General features: G+C 57.4%; 2 protein-coding genes across 4 annotated transcripts in view; one reads left to right on the forward strand and one right to left on the reverse strand.

The window, feature by feature from the left end:
* Positions 1 to 1643: 1643 nt before the first annotated feature.
* On the forward strand, positions 1644 to 7083 carry SLC2A4 (solute carrier family 2 (facilitated glucose transporter), member 4). 3 transcript variants are annotated; one of them, XM_011958497.1, is made up of 11 exons: positions 1644 to 1944; positions 3248 to 3364; positions 3476 to 3648; positions 3741 to 3865; positions 3977 to 4092; positions 4220 to 4382; positions 4488 to 4675; positions 4827 to 4931; positions 5080 to 5181; positions 5711 to 5914; positions 6429 to 7083. In XM_011958497.1, exons 1-11 carry the CDS (start codon positions 1912 to 1914, stop codon positions 6630 to 6632), a joined length of 1530 nt encoding a protein of 509 aa, XP_011813887.1. In that variant the 5' UTR covers positions 1644 to 1911; the 3' UTR covers positions 6633 to 7083. The 3 variants fall into 3 exon arrangements, with proteins under 3 accessions (XP_011813887.1, XP_011813886.1, XP_011813888.1); XM_011958496.1 differs by having other exon boundaries at positions 1650 to 1943; positions 3241 to 3364; positions 6429 to 6632; XM_011958498.1 differs by lacking the exons at positions 1644 to 1944; positions 6429 to 7083 and adding an exon at positions 2106 to 2419 and having other exon boundaries at positions 5711 to 6172.
* Positions 7084 to 7931: 848 nt separating this feature from the next.
* Positions 7932 to 13867, reverse strand: part of YBX2 (Y box binding protein 2) — a 6876-nt gene continuing 940 nt past the window's right edge. The window contains exons 3-11 of the mRNA XM_011958631.1: positions 13738 to 13825; positions 13138 to 13201; positions 11713 to 11746; positions 10767 to 10856; positions 9925 to 10209; positions 9642 to 9745; positions 9209 to 9386; positions 8431 to 8515; positions 7932 to 8328 (exon numbers count right to left, since the gene is read on the reverse strand). Of these exons, the coding sequence (XP_011814021.1) occupies positions 8465 to 8515; positions 9209 to 9386; positions 9642 to 9745; positions 9925 to 10209; positions 10767 to 10856; positions 11713 to 11746; positions 13138 to 13201; positions 13738 to 13825 (894 nt within the window). The 3' untranslated portion in view covers positions 7932 to 8328; positions 8431 to 8464. The remainder of the gene's footprint in view (positions 8329 to 8430; positions 8516 to 9208; positions 9387 to 9641; positions 9746 to 9924; positions 10210 to 10766; positions 10857 to 11712; positions 11747 to 13137; positions 13202 to 13737; positions 13826 to 13867) is intronic.

Here is a 13867-nt window from a genome sequence, read left to right on the forward strand (position 1 = left end):
AGCCACCGCGCCCAGCCGGCATTCCATATTTTGCGGGGGATTAGTGCAGCAAAGGAATCAAGAAGGGGTGTAACGGCACAGCGTGTTCTGGGTACAATAAGGACTTAGGCATTGCCCAGAACAGGAGGCGAAGGAGATAGAAGGAGAGGCAGGAGAGATAGGTAAGGCCAGAGATCGGAGAAGAGAGGCAGGAGTTCACTCTGAAAAGGGATTTGAACTTGACAGTTGGGGCAAAAGAGACAGTGACTTCTTGCATGAGACATGAGATTGGACCTTTGAAAATTGTTCTCTGCCCTCGTCATAAAGTAAAGAAGAAGAGCAGGAAGACCAGTGAGGGTGATGGTGATCTGGACTGAAGTGGCAGCCGCCACAGAGAATATCGGATGAATATGAGAGAGTTTTGGAGGTCAAAGCACCAACGTTGAAAACTAACTGGATAAACGGGGAGAGCGGCGCAGGACAGGAGGAATCGCGCATGACTTCTACCAATCGCGCCCAGGGGTGACTGGGCGAGTAATTCACTGAAATAAGGAAGTTAGGAGGAGGAGCAAGTTTGGACATGCTGATCACTAGAGCTGCCACATCCAGGTGGTAACGAACACCTGGATTTGCAGCTCCAGAGAAGGGCCTGGGTTACATGTCCCTGAAGCCTTAGGGTGACGGAAAGGCGAGAGAGAGTGGGTTGAGATTCCAAGTGCAATCCACTACGGCTCCTCGCTCGCCCTCCAGGTGGCACCACAGCCCTGCGCTTCCGAAGCCCGTCTTCTGAGCCAGACACTCCACGCTCTGGGTATCTCGGTTCTCTCTCCCCACGCGCGGACCCTAGGTCGCGCACTTCCTGCCTGGCCGAGGATCCAAACCCGGAGCAGCCTCCAGAGAGCGTGTCGTCCACGCGGCCAGCATATGGTCAGAGACCTCAGAGGCTCAGAGACCTTAGGGCTGGTGGTGTGGTCGGTGTGACCACTTGTCCCTCGGACCGGCTCCAGGAACCAACCTGGGGAATGTGTGTAGGCGAAGGACGGGATAGGCAGCGCCCGGAGCAGGGAGGCACTGAAAGACAGGACCAAGCAGCCCGGCCACCAGACCCGCTCTGGGAACGGAATTTCCTGGCCTCCAGGGCCACACTCGCGTGGGAAGCATGTCGCGGACCCTTTAATGCTCCATCTCCCTGTCTCTCCGCCCCCGCCTGGGACAGGCCGGGACGCCCGGGACCTGACATTTGGAGGCTCCCAACGTGGGAGCTAAAAATAGCCGCCCCGGGTTACTTTGGGGCATTGCTCCTCTCCCAACCCGCGAGCAGCCGTCTCAGGCCTCTGGAGTTTCCCCGGGGAAGGTACACCTGGCCTCGCCTCTCCTCTCCGACCCCACAGTCTAGACCCGCAGAGTTTAAGATGCTTCTGCAGCCGGGGATCTTAGCTGGTGGGCGGAGTCCTAACACGTGGGTGGGCGGGGCCTTTTGTTCCAGGGACTCTTCTCAAAACTTCTCAGTCGGAGGTTGGCGGGAACCCGAGAGACGTGACTCTCCAGCCACGCGGAGGGGCGTGGCCTCACTGGCCGGCCCCACCAACTCCAGCCAAACTTTAAATCCCAGGCGGAGGGGGCGTGGCCTCCTGGGGTGTGCGGGCTCCTGGCCAATGGGTGCTGTGAAGGGCGTGGCCCGCGGGGGCAGAAGCGAGGTGGCGGGGGCTCCTAGCGTCTTTTCCCCCAGCCTGGCTCCGCCAGATCCGCGGGAGCCCCACTGCTCTCTGGCACCTTGGCTTGTGGCTGTAGGTCCCATCGGGCCCGCCCTCGCTCGTCACTCCGGGACCCCCACGGCCCCCGCAGCTTCTGCGCGCCAGTCCGGGGCCAGAGACTCCCGGATCTGTTCTTTCATCTTCGCCGCCCCTGCGCGTCCAGCTCTTCTAAGACGAGATGCCGTCGGGCTTCCAACAGATAGGCTCCGAAGTAGGATTCATCATGAGGGGCGGGGCGGGGGGCACGGGTAGCGATTTTCTTGGGCTGGGGGTCGCGGTTGGGGTCAGCTGGGGGTGGTTCATGCGCAGGCGCAGGGGGTGAAGGTGGGGGGCTGGCTATTTATACCCGGCCTGGACAACCCGTGACTGCGAGATTCCAATCCTACCAAGAGGCAGAATGGGTCCGGAGGGCCTTTCGGGGCACAGGCAGCAAGTGGATTCTGCGAGCCAGGGTTCACCCCTTTGCCTAATAGGCGGCGCGGCGCTCCGGAATCGGGGACACTCTGCCCTCGTTCCGACTCGGGAAAGCAGATGCAGGCGGGTCTTGCCCTCCGGGAGCTGTCCGTCCGTCTCCGCTCGCGGGCAGTGTTTCGCGGGCAGTGTTTCGAGGACTGGAGGCTCTCCGTGGGCCCCCACCCCCACTCCTGGCCGCCCTCCAAGACGCTGAACTTTCCCTTGGCCCCATGGTTGGTGGAGGGGCAGAGGGGACTGTCAACCCCCCCTCCCCCAGCTCAGGTTTCCGCTTGGAGACAGTCTGTGCCGCCAGCGAGCGGCCACCACTGCCACCGCCCCTCACACCACCTTCCTGCCCTCCTCCCCTGGGCATGGCTCTCCGAGGCAGAACTCCTGGACGGCCCTCCCTGCACGGAGTTTACAGGGGGAGGGCAGGCTGCGACACAGATAGAGAAGGCCACCACTAGATGACCGGGATGTCCTTTCTAGAGTGGAGACCACTTCTTGGTCCTGTTGGGGGCCTCCTGGAGCTGGCTGACAGAACCCCCAGAGGGGAGGGAAGAGGACAGCGGCTGATGATAATAATGCAAATAATGCACTTGTCAATTTATGAAACCAGCACTGTCAGGGATACTGTTAACATGTGATGTGGATTTTCACAACACTCTCACAGATAGGTAGGCAAGGCAGGAAACATCACCCACATCTCGCAGAGGACACTCAGGTTCGGGGCGGGGAAGTGACTTGGCCAAGGTCACACAAATCTGAGCTCTTAAGGCCAAGCCTGTCCCAAGGTCACAGAAGAATTTTGAGACAAGTTCTCAAACATTTCCCTGCCTTATAGACTCAAACATCCAGTTTCTCTTTTATACCCAGGTTGAAGTTGAGCTCCTGTTTACATTGAGATCTTTGTGCAATTCCTAATATGGCCCAGTTTCCCTCACCCAACATGTTGGATGGAGCCCAGTATCTTCAGGCTCCAGCTGGGCCCGGGCCCCTAGCGAAGGGAAAAAAATCATGGCTCCATGTGACATGCTGTGTCTTTGTGTCTGCCTGTCCAGGATGGGGAACCCCCTCAGCAGCGAGTGACTGGGACCCTGGTCCTTGCTGTGTTCTCTGCTGTGCTTGGCTCCCTGCAGTTTGGCTACAACATTGGGGTCATCAATGCCCCTCAGAAGGTGAGGGCCTGCAGCTGGCAGGGTGGGGGTACCCAAACAAGGAGGACAGGTGTCTCAGGGGTGGTGGAAAGCTGAGGGTCTGCAGTAAATCTGTCCTCTGCTGTCTCCCAGGTGATTGAACAGAGCTACAATGAGACGTGGCTGGGGAGGCAGGGGCCTGAGGGACCCAGCTCCATCCCGCCAGGCACCCTCACCACCCTCTGGGCCCTCTCTGTGGCCATCTTTTCCGTGGGCGGCATGATTTCCTCCTTCCTCATTGGTATCATCTCTCAGTGGCTTGGAAGGTTCGGAGCTGGAGGGCAGGGGTGGGGGAAAAAGGAAGGGAGCCACTGCTGGGTGCCCTCACCCTCACAGCCTCACTCTGCCTGCCTGCCAGGAAAAGGGCCATGCTGGTCAACAATGTCCTGGCGGTGCTGGGTGGCAGCCTCATGGGCCTGGCCAACGCTGCTGCCTCCTATGAAATGCTCATCCTTGGACGGTTCCTCATTGGTGCCTACTCAGGTACTCACGGGCACCACAGCCCTGCCTAGCGCCCTGCTGTCTTTCACCATACCTGGGCTTTCATATGGGAGTGGACACCTGCCCTCAGCCCTCTGTTATTCCCTCGCCTAGGGCTGACATCAGGGCTGGTGCCCATGTATGTAGGGGAGATTGCTCCCACTCACCTGCGGGGTGCCCTGGGGACGCTCAACCAACTGGCCATCGTCACTGGCATTCTGATCGCCCAGGTAACCGGGACGGGCCTCATGGGTGCCTGGGCAGTGGTTGGGGTGGGGCTGTGGAGAATACGGCGTGCTTCTGAGGTAAGGCAGGAGGGCTGAGTGACCTGCCTTCTTTCCCAACCTTCTCCCACAGGTGCTGGGGTTGGAGTCCCTGCTGGGCACTGCCAGCCTGTGGCCACTGCTCTTGGGCCTCACAGTGCTACCTGCCCTCCTGCAGCTGGTCCTGCTGCCCTTCTGTCCCGAGAGCCCCCGCTACCTCTATATCATCCGGAATCTCGAGGGACCTGCCAGAAAGAGTAAGCTCTCCCGCTGCAGCCTGCCCCAGGCCCATGACTCCGCTTTGTCTTGCCAGCACCTGGCTTCCTCTCAGGTCCCTTCAGGCCTGACCTTCCCTCCTCCAGGTCTGAAGCGCCTGACAGGCTGGCCTGAGGTTTCTGGAGTGCTGGCTGAGCTGAAGGATGAGAAGCGGAAGCTGGAGCGTGAGCGGCCATTGTCCCTGCTCCAGCTCCTGGGCAGTCATACCCACCGGCAGCCCCTGATCATTGCGGTCGTGCTGCAGCTGAGCCAGCAGCTCTCTGGCATCAATGCTGTATGTGTGGAGCAGCCTCCAGGCAGGGCACAGCCCAGAGAAGGGAGACAGGAGTCGGGAGCAAACCCCCTTCACCAACACTCAGCCTGTTGTGGCTGGAGTAGAGGAAGGGACATCCCTGCCATCACTTCTTCTTCTCCCCCACCTCTAGGTTTTCTATTATTCGACCAGCATCTTCGAGACAGCAGGGGTAGGCCAGCCTGCCTATGCCACCATAGGAGCGGGTGTGGTCAACACAGTCTTCACCTTGGTCTCGGTAACTGCTCACCTCTGGAATGGCCCGAGTCACTGGCTTCACATCCCTGGGTGTCCCGGAGGTCCTGCTCTTGGTTGCCCTCACCCACGCAGCCCCTCCTACTTCCCGTGCCTGAAAGGCTCCGGTCAAGCTCTGACTCTCCCCACAGGTGTTGTTGGTGGAGCGGGCAGGGCGCCGGACGCTCCATCTTCTGGGCCTGGCGGGCATGTGTGGCTGTGCCATCCTGATGACTGTGGCTCTGCTCCTGCTGGTAAGGCCTGGAGGCTAGGAGGGGCTAGCAGCCCAGCCCACGGGAATGGTCCTGAGAGTCTCTGTGACCAGCCAGGTCCCCTTCTTAACACACACACTTTCAATCCTGGCACCAGCTCTGGACCAGGACTGTGGGTGACTGGCTCCAGAATCTGCTGGGACTCTGGTCTGCTCCTGAGGGATTTAGGCTGCACTGGGAGGCAGCTGTGGCACAACTCTGGCAGCCAGGAGGGAGAGCCCCTGTCAAGCCTCAGGAACAATCATTCCTAAAGATCCAGCTTTAGAGCCCAGGGAGAGCTGTCAGTCATAAGAACTGAGAGGCCGTAACATTTCCTCTGCCTTGAACACACTTGGGACAGCCAGCAGAACGCCAGTGCTCAGAAAGGCTCAAGGGCCTGCTCTAACCCGGGACGGCAGGCCCCCGACAAGCTGCTGGGGAGGGGGTTAGATTTCACCTCTCTGGGTTGAGGGCAAGGGAAGATCCAGAAAGCCCTCAACTGGATTCTCCACCCTCCCTCTCTGGCTCCTAGGAGCGAGTTCCAGCCATGAGCTACGTCTCCATTGTGGCCATCTTTGGCTTTGTGGCATTTTTTGAGATTGGTCCTGGCCCCATTCCTTGGTTCATCGTGGCTGAGCTCTTCAGCCAGGGACCCCGCCCGGCAGCCATGGCTGTGGCTGGTTTCTCCAACTGGACAAGCAACTTCATCATTGGCATGGGTTTCCAGTATGTTGCGGTAGGTCCTCCCACCCCAGCCTCCCACACTGTAGGCCAGAGGTGGGCATCACACAGCTAGCCCACCTGCTTCCCAGTCAGGGACTCCTCCAGCCACAGACCATGGGCCTTTGGGTCACTTTGGTGGACCACCTGCTCCACAGAATAAAGCAAGGAAGGGAGCTGACCTAGACTGGATAGCAACTGAGGTGTCCGAAACGCACCAGTGACATAACTTACCTTAGTCCAAGAATAAAATGATATGCTTTGCATGAATGCTACAAACAGCTGGGACTCTCCTGAGTGCAGTAACTGAGGATGGTGAAGGGGGCGAAAACTAAGAGTGTTTGGGGTTCAGAGAATCCTCTTTTCCGTGTAAATTCTTATTCCTGATCATTTTCCCTGTCCCTGGAGGAGGCAGCTGCTGTCTGTCGTCTCCCCAGCTCCCTATGAAGGCCTTTAGCTCCTGGTTGCCTGAAACCACCCCTTCCCTCCCCACCTCACTCTGTCAACACCTCTTTCTCCACCCGTCCCAGGAGGCTATGGGGCCCTACGTCTTCCTTCTATTTGCGGTCCTCCTGCTGGGCTTCTTCATCTTCACCTTCTTAAGAGTACCTGAAACTCGAGGCCGGACGTTTGACCAGATCTCAGCTGCCTTCCACCGGACACCCTCTCTTTTAGAGCAGGAGGTGAAACCCAGCACAGAACTTGAGTACTTAGGGCCAGATGAGAACGACTGAGGGGCCAGGCAGGGGTGGGAGAGCCAGCTCTCTCCACCCACCCCAGAGGCCCCTTCCTTTCCTCTGCAGCACTTCAACCCTCTCTTCCCTATTACTTCCAGGTGGAAAAGAAACCCTGCAGCCTGGGAGAATTGGGAAGCTGGGGGAAGGGTGGTCTGAGCACCCCCTCATTCCCCTTGTGTGACTCTTTTGGATTACTTATGTGTTGTGGTTAGGCCGTGGCCATCAGGGTGGGCCACTCTCCCCTCCCTCTTCTTTCCCCCTTCCCCTTTCCTCCCCACCCCCCAGACTCAGCTCCAGAATACCTTCTTCCCTGCTAGAGAAGGGGGATTGGAGGGAGGACAGGTCTAGACTTTCTCAGTGGGACAAACCAGAGCAGAGAGCAGGACAGGAGACAAGAAATCCAGTTTCCCACCACCTTGGACTCCTCCCATAATCTGGGACTTTCACTGAATTCTTACCACACAGACTCTGGGCAAAGGGGGTTCTCTCTTGACCCCTCCAGGGAAAAGGACTCACCTCCCTCACTGCAGGCTCAGCCTTCCAGGGTAAGAGGGAACAGGAAAGTATGTGCCCATGTGTGGCAAGACGGGACAGCAGGCTCCTGCCTCTAGGCTTGGGGCTCTATCCCGATTGTTCCCCAAGGCTGCCAAGAAGGAGCCCTAGCTTTCTTTCTCTCCCTTCCTGGAAGGGTGCTGCACGAACAGGCTTTTGACCAACTAAGGCAAAAAGGGGATTTGAAAGGCTGCCTGGAAACACTGGGCTGGGAGGAGCCTTTGGATATTTTTATATACGTTTGAAAAGGGGGTTGAGAGAAGAAACCAAAGGTCGGTTGTACTAAATGTATATATATAGATACTTCTATAAAGTGACTGTTGAAGACAAGCATCGTGTCGTAGAGGCACTTGAGGACGGGCTGAGACAGGGACCATAACTCTTCACCCCTCTTCCTCCCTCTGTCCTGCCTCAGCTCAAGGCCTCAATCTTCTGGATGCCATTGCTCATGCCCCTACTCACATTTCTACTCATTGCTTTATTAATAGTAAATGCTCAATAAATTGTAGCTGCCAGTGCCGGGCACTGCTCTTGGCATCTGCAGAATACTCACTCTGCGAGGAGGTGTCAGCCCATGTCACAGGGGCAGTGAATCCCCCTGATGAGGGCACTCTTCACTAGGGGCACAGCTGGAGACACGGGAGCAAGGATGCCAGGCCCTGCGCACGGCCCCACATCCCCTCCTCCCCACCTTCAACAGTGAGTCACTAGCGATTCTCCAAAACAGAACAGACAGAGAGCAAGACCACACGAAAGCCTGTTTTTGTTTTTACTGGAGGCTCAGGTGGCAAATGACAGGTCATAAAATGGCTTCAAAGGTAGGGGCCAGGGGGAAAACAAAAATACACTTGGGGGGGTGAGGCGGGAAGAAAAATAACCAGGAGGCGGTAAAAGCTGGCTGGTTCCTTCTCAGCCTGAGTTACAGGAGGGAGTTGGTGTCTCTGAACAGTAAGGATGGCTCCCTTCCTTCAACCCTTGATAAAGGGAGGGAAGAAAAAAGAAAAAGAAAAAGGCTGTTGCTTTGGCCCTCCTGAGTCTCAAGGAAAAGGTGAAACGCTGGTGTTTTGATGCCATGAATTATGGGAATGGGGGAGCAGGGTACTGGGTAGGGTACAGGTCAGTTGGAAAAACTGGCAGATACCTGAGAGAGAAAAGGAAATGGACAGATGGTCAACAACAGCGACTTACTGCCACCCAGTCCTCCGCCTTCCTGGCCACCTGCCCAAATGCACCAGCCACTCACCAGATGGCAGCTCTGGGTGTCCTTTGAGTTGGAGTCACTCCAGGATGGTGGTGCTGGGGTCCCCACTGTTGACGGGGGCTGAGGTCTAAAGAACAGCGGTGGCCAATTGAGACTTGCTTTTTTTTTTTTTTTTTTTTTTGAGACAGAGTCTCACTCCAGGTTGGATGGAGTACAGTGGCGTGATCTTGGCTCACTGCAACCTCCCCCTCCCGGTTCAAGCGATTCTCCTGCCTTAGCCTCCCAAGTACCTGGGATTACAGGCACGCGCTACCATGCCGGGCTAATTTTTGTATCTTTAGTAGAGCCGGGGTTTCTCCATGTTGGTCAGGCTGGTTTCAAACTTCCAACCTCAAGTGATCGCCTGCCTCTGCCTCCCAAAGTGCTGGGATTACAGGCGTGAGCCATCGCGCCAGGCTGAGACTTGTCCTTCAGAGCCCCGAATTTCAACCTTCTTTCATTTTTTCCCTTCCCATTAATACCGTCAATCACACCCCTCAGTTCACATCCACAAGCTGGTGCGATGGCTCCAGGAAGCACTGGGGCGGGTGGAGGGGGTGGGGGCATGACATGGGCTTGATTGCCTCTGCTGGGGCTTCCTGGTGGGAGGGGACACCTGCCAGGGGTGGACCCAGCAGGCTGCGTGGAAGAGGGTGGTGGCAGGGCCAGGGCAGGCGAGGGAAGGAACCAAGGGATGGAGCAGGAAAGAAAAAGAAAAAAGGAGGGGCTGGGGTAGAGCTGGTCTCAGCCTTTCCTTTCATCCCACATCTGAAGTCCTCACCTCAGGGGCTGCGGGCTGCCGGGGGCCAGGGGCCTGCTGCCGTCTCCGCTGGAAGTAGGGGCGGTTTCGTGGGCGCTGGGGCTCAGGCCGGGAACCATCAGTGAGACCTTGGCTGGGCTTGGTCTCACCGTCCCCACCTTCTGTGGTAGGCTGCTGGGGTGGCCTGGGGCGGAAAGGCCTAGGGAAAGGAGCAGGGCTCTGAGGGGACCAGGGAACACCCCAGGCAGACCACTCCCTCCCCAGGGCTCACCCAGCTGCCCCACCCCACCTCCAGGAGCCAGGCTTCCAGCCCATGAGCACCGCCTCCCCAGCAAGGCACCTCTCAACAGGAGCCCAGGCTCTGCCTAGAGCTTCGCCCTTCCATCCTCCTGCCCCTTTCCCCAAGGAGCCAACACCGGAAGGGGAAGACCAAGCCCTAGCAGGGGAGTCTTACCTTCGGTACCTGGGCCGGAATCTGGGCGGGGGGACCCGCTCGTCTCCCTGCTGTTGGTGCCCCTCCAATGGGGCTGTCTCTTTGGGTTCTACCCCGTCAGTGCTCTGGGGACATGCAAAGGCCCCGGTGAGCTGTGGGGACAGCAGCTGCTCCGGAGTCAGGTTATCCACAGCTCTGCCCAACCCTCACTTCCTCCTCCTTTGGCGACCCATGGTCTCTATCCTAATTGCCACTCTTCTCCTGAACTTGGGCGAGTGGCTCCCATATTCCAGCTTCCCCTCACCTCTATAGGCTGCTGCTGGTTGGAGGGCCGGGGGCCTCGCACAAACCGCCGTCGGTAGAAGAAGGGTGGGGGGCGCCGTCGTCTGGGCCGCTGCCCAGAGTCTTCAGCCCGCTCCCCTTCGCTGCCAGGTCCTGTCCCCCCGGAGGGGATGTCTGCCACCATGGGTGGTGGGACAACTGAGGAAGGCCGGGGGATGAATCGGCGGAACCTACGTCGGTTGGGGGCATAACGGCTGCCCTTCACGGGCACCCCCCCGGGCCCAGTTACATTAGCAGCTTCTGCGCCCTGGGAAGGTTGTGAGGGAACAGTCAGAATCTGCTCCAACAGCCAATGTGCATTTCCCAACTTGCTTCCCCTTCTTCCAGGGGAAGACCCCTCTCCAGCTTTCCTTTAGCTCCTCTAACTTCTTTCTACCCTCCCTGGAGTGGCAGTGGAGTGCATTTGCACCCATCTGGGAAGGAGCAACGTGTCCTTTTGAAATAATTGCTACTGCACCCTCCTGAGTATACGACTGGGTGGAGAAAGGCCTGGCAGCCAGCATCCACCTTATTACTACAGAGGCGGACTTGGAAAGTCTAGAACAGGGCCCCACGTGGAGAACGGACGTCGAAGTGCTTGGTGAACTAGAGAAGAAACCCAGACACTGCTAACCGGTAACAGGGACATATTTAGGACATCCCTTAGCCTCAGCGTTTAGGAAGAGGACATCAGGGTGAGAGAACACAGTCCCATTCCTGCAGAACGGGTCAGAGCTGGCCCCAGGAGAGTCTTAGCCTGCGAAGACCTCCAGGCCACCCTCCCATACGCCTAGTCAACTCTATACCCCATAGCAGTCCCCAAACCTTCTCTCCTTCCACGACATCAAATTCCACAGTCTCCCCATCTCCAACGCTGCGCAGAAACTTCCTGGGGTTGTTTCTTTTAATAGCTGTCTGATTGGGGAAAAGGCCATGTGAAAAGTGAGACAGCAAGATAGGAGTCTCTGCCACCCCTGCTGGGGCCACCACCCAATTTCATTCAACATTTGACTTGGGGTCTAGAGCTGGAGGATGGAGCAAGGAGGTGGTCAAAGTTTAGCAGGGGAAAAGTCCTGAACTCAGGGCCTCAGCAATGACTGTGCAGTTACCATCCCCAGGACACACTCTTCCCCCTCCCCCCGCCCCCGCTTTACCCCTCGGGATTTCAAAAAGGGAGGCAAGAAATATGAACTCCAAAGCAAAAGGCAGGGACAGTCTTCAGTTGCAAAGTGGGTAAAATGCACTGTGCTTCTTACCTCAGTCCCAATGAGAGCTCTTTCCACCAAGCAGTGGTTCTCAAGCTGTAGCGTGCATCAGAATCACCTGGAGAGCTCGTTAAACCGATTGCGGAGCCCCAGCCCCAGCTCTGATTCACCAGGTCTGGGCTGGGGCCTGAGAATTTGGATGTCAGGTGATGCTGCTGCCGCTGGTGCAGAGGCCACGCTTTGAGAACCACTGCACCCAAGTACCTTCTCCCTCTGAAAATTGCCTCAGTGCTTCCTGGAGTGTTAACAGGTCCCAGGAGGTAGTAAGCGTGCCATGCCCAGGGGCGACATGCTCAATTCTGACAGGCGTTTAGTAACCCAACACAAGTGCGGCTAATGGTGGTTGACACAGGCACCCGAGGCAGATGGGGGGGAGCTATTCCCTGGCAGACGGGCCGTTGTGAAGAAGAGCCGGAGAAACATGGTGGAGCGCACTGCTAAGGATTACGGCAAAGGCCTTCAAAGAGGGCCGGTTCTTCCCCTCAGAAAGCCAACCTAGCTCTTACCTGGTGAACAAAGACATCTTCCTTGGTGTCATTCCTGCAGAACAGGATGGGTCGTTAAGGAGGGGACTTTAACAAAGCCCTCAGTTCCTCACTGAGGCCCCCTAGCTGCCCAGTCTAAGCTCAGCAGGCCCATCCTCTCTAGCATTCCACAGTTAGGGGGAGACAGGGCCCGGGGAGTGGGAGGGAGAGCCAGCAGGACCCCCAGAAGCTGGTGTAAAGAGAGGTATACTTAAAACCTCAGTGCCAAACCTGGACTTCACAAGGAAAGGGCAGGCTGGGGAGGCAAAGGCACCTTGAGGGACTGGAGACAGCTCTGCCCCTGCCTGGGCTCCACCTTCCACCCCAGGCTAGCCTTACCACCTGCCAGCGCTGGGTGCAACTGTCCCTGGCCAACACCCCTCCCCCAACCCCCATCAGGCTTGGAAAATTCCAGTCTTCTTCCTTCTATAGTCAAGGAGGCAGAAAGTGCAGAGGGGGCCAGAGGTGCAGAACAAGTTTGAGAAGGGAACAACGTGTCAGGAACTTGCTCCAAACAGCCACCAAACTTTATTCTCATCCTCAGCCTGGAGGTGAATCCCAGGGTCAGGCCCACTCTCAACACGCATGGGTCCAAGGGTGAGAGACAAGAAAACATTCACCCCTTCTCTATCACACGAACCCCAGTGGGTGGGGGGAAGGGAGAAAGGAAAAGTTTTCCTGGAGGCGCTCCGACCCCCACCCAGTCTGCCATTTCCGGAATTAGACAGAGACCGTTCCCCAGAACAAACGTTTTAGCTTTAAAGCACATGGATCTGCACAAAGGTCAGCGTGCTAAGAGTGAGGGCCAGACCGGGCAGGATGCCTGGGCTGGGGAAGGGCCCACTGGGGGAGACCCGGCTCTGCTCAGAATCCACCTCCACAGCCTCTCCCAGTGCTGAGGGGTGGGGCTGCCTACTGAAGGAAAGCAGCAGCCTCTGGCTCCTTCCTCCTGCTCCCCACTGTCAGCCTCAGACCCAACAGGTGGGGGGCTCGAATGAGCCAGAGCTCTTTAAGGGAGTTGTGAGTGCTGCCATAACAGGAAAGTGAGGATTCCAGCCGGGGGCCCTGAGGCACACAGAACCCTATAATACGTTCTGCCCCAAAGGCATGTCAGAGTAAAAGTAATGAAGCAATTCCAGAAGGTGAGATGAGAAGCTGGCAGGGTCAGAGCCAGGTTTGCCAAGTTCCTGAATCATTAATCCTCCGCTGCCCTTGAAGATGTGGAGGAGCCTTCCTCTTGTCACTAAGCACACATTTGTGCTGCGGTTAAAGGCTTTTAACCAGCATCAGCTGGACATTGCAACCACGTGCCTCCGCAGGGGTCGAGATGAGGTTGGGCGGGTGTCCAGTCCCACAGGCCAGTTCGGAAGACACCCATTCCACCCCCGCCCTGGGCTCCTTGGATACCTGTTGATGAATCCGTAACCATTCCGGACGTTGAACCATTTGACAGTGCCCAGGACTCGGATTGCTGCCAGGCAGAGATGCAGTGGGGACAGTGAGACGGGGGGAAGAGATGGAGTTGAACTCAGTTTTGAGACACTCCCCAAAAAAAAAAAAAATCTAGCCTACTACCTTATAACCTATTAAGCTTGCCTTCAAGCCAATCAGGTTTCACTAGTAGCTTCAAGGTATTCTTACCCTATTCCATCAAATGAAATCACCCACACAGGGGATCCAGGCTTTCAAAAAGCCTTCCAACTCTAAGGCATGTTCCCCACATCCTACAAATCCAGACCCTTCACCTAGAACTGGATACTCACCTGGTCTGCAAAGTGCCGCCCCCAGGTCATAACTGAGGGTTTTTCTAGCCCTCCCAATGCAAGGGTCCCCAGTGCACCTGCTTGCCAGACTCAGAGGTTTGCCTAGTTCTAACTCAGTCAACTAGGCACTGCGTCCCGCCCGGGGGCGTGGCTAGACCCTGGGGCTTTATTCTCCACCCCAAGACCTTAGCTGAACCTGCCGGCCCCGCCCTCCCGCCCAGGAAGGCACGGCAGGATTTCCCACCAGGGGAATCCACTTTGTTGGGTGCGCAGCTCCCAGCCCAGTTAGCGCTCTGGGCCTCCGGGCCAGGCCGCCTTTGGTTTTCCGGATCCTGCCGGGCTCCACACTGCCCCTCCCCCAGCCCGCCGACCCC

This window comes from Colobus angolensis, unplaced genomic scaffold (genome assembly GCF_000951035.1).
Source record: "Colobus angolensis palliatus isolate OR3802 unplaced genomic scaffold, Cang.pa_1.0 Scaffold47, whole genome shotgun sequence".
NCBI classification, from domain to species: Eukaryota; Metazoa; Chordata; class Mammalia; order Primates; family Cercopithecidae; genus Colobus; species Colobus angolensis.

What these genes read in the sequence shown, in the direction of transcription:
- SLC2A4 (XM_011958496.1), top strand. Translation starts at nt 1,912, where the DNA reads ATGCCGTCGGGCTTCCAACAGATAGGCTCCGA. An exon ending in CCTCATTGGTGCCTACTCAG is followed by an intron (nt 3,866 to 3,976) that starts GTACTCACGGGC and finishes TCCCTCGCCTAG; the next exon opens with GGCTGACATCAGGGCTGGTG. An exon ending in CTGGCATTCTGATCGCCCAG is followed by an intron (nt 4,093 to 4,219) that starts GTAACCGGGACG and finishes CTTCTCCCACAG; the next exon opens with GTGCTGGGGTTGGAGTCCCT.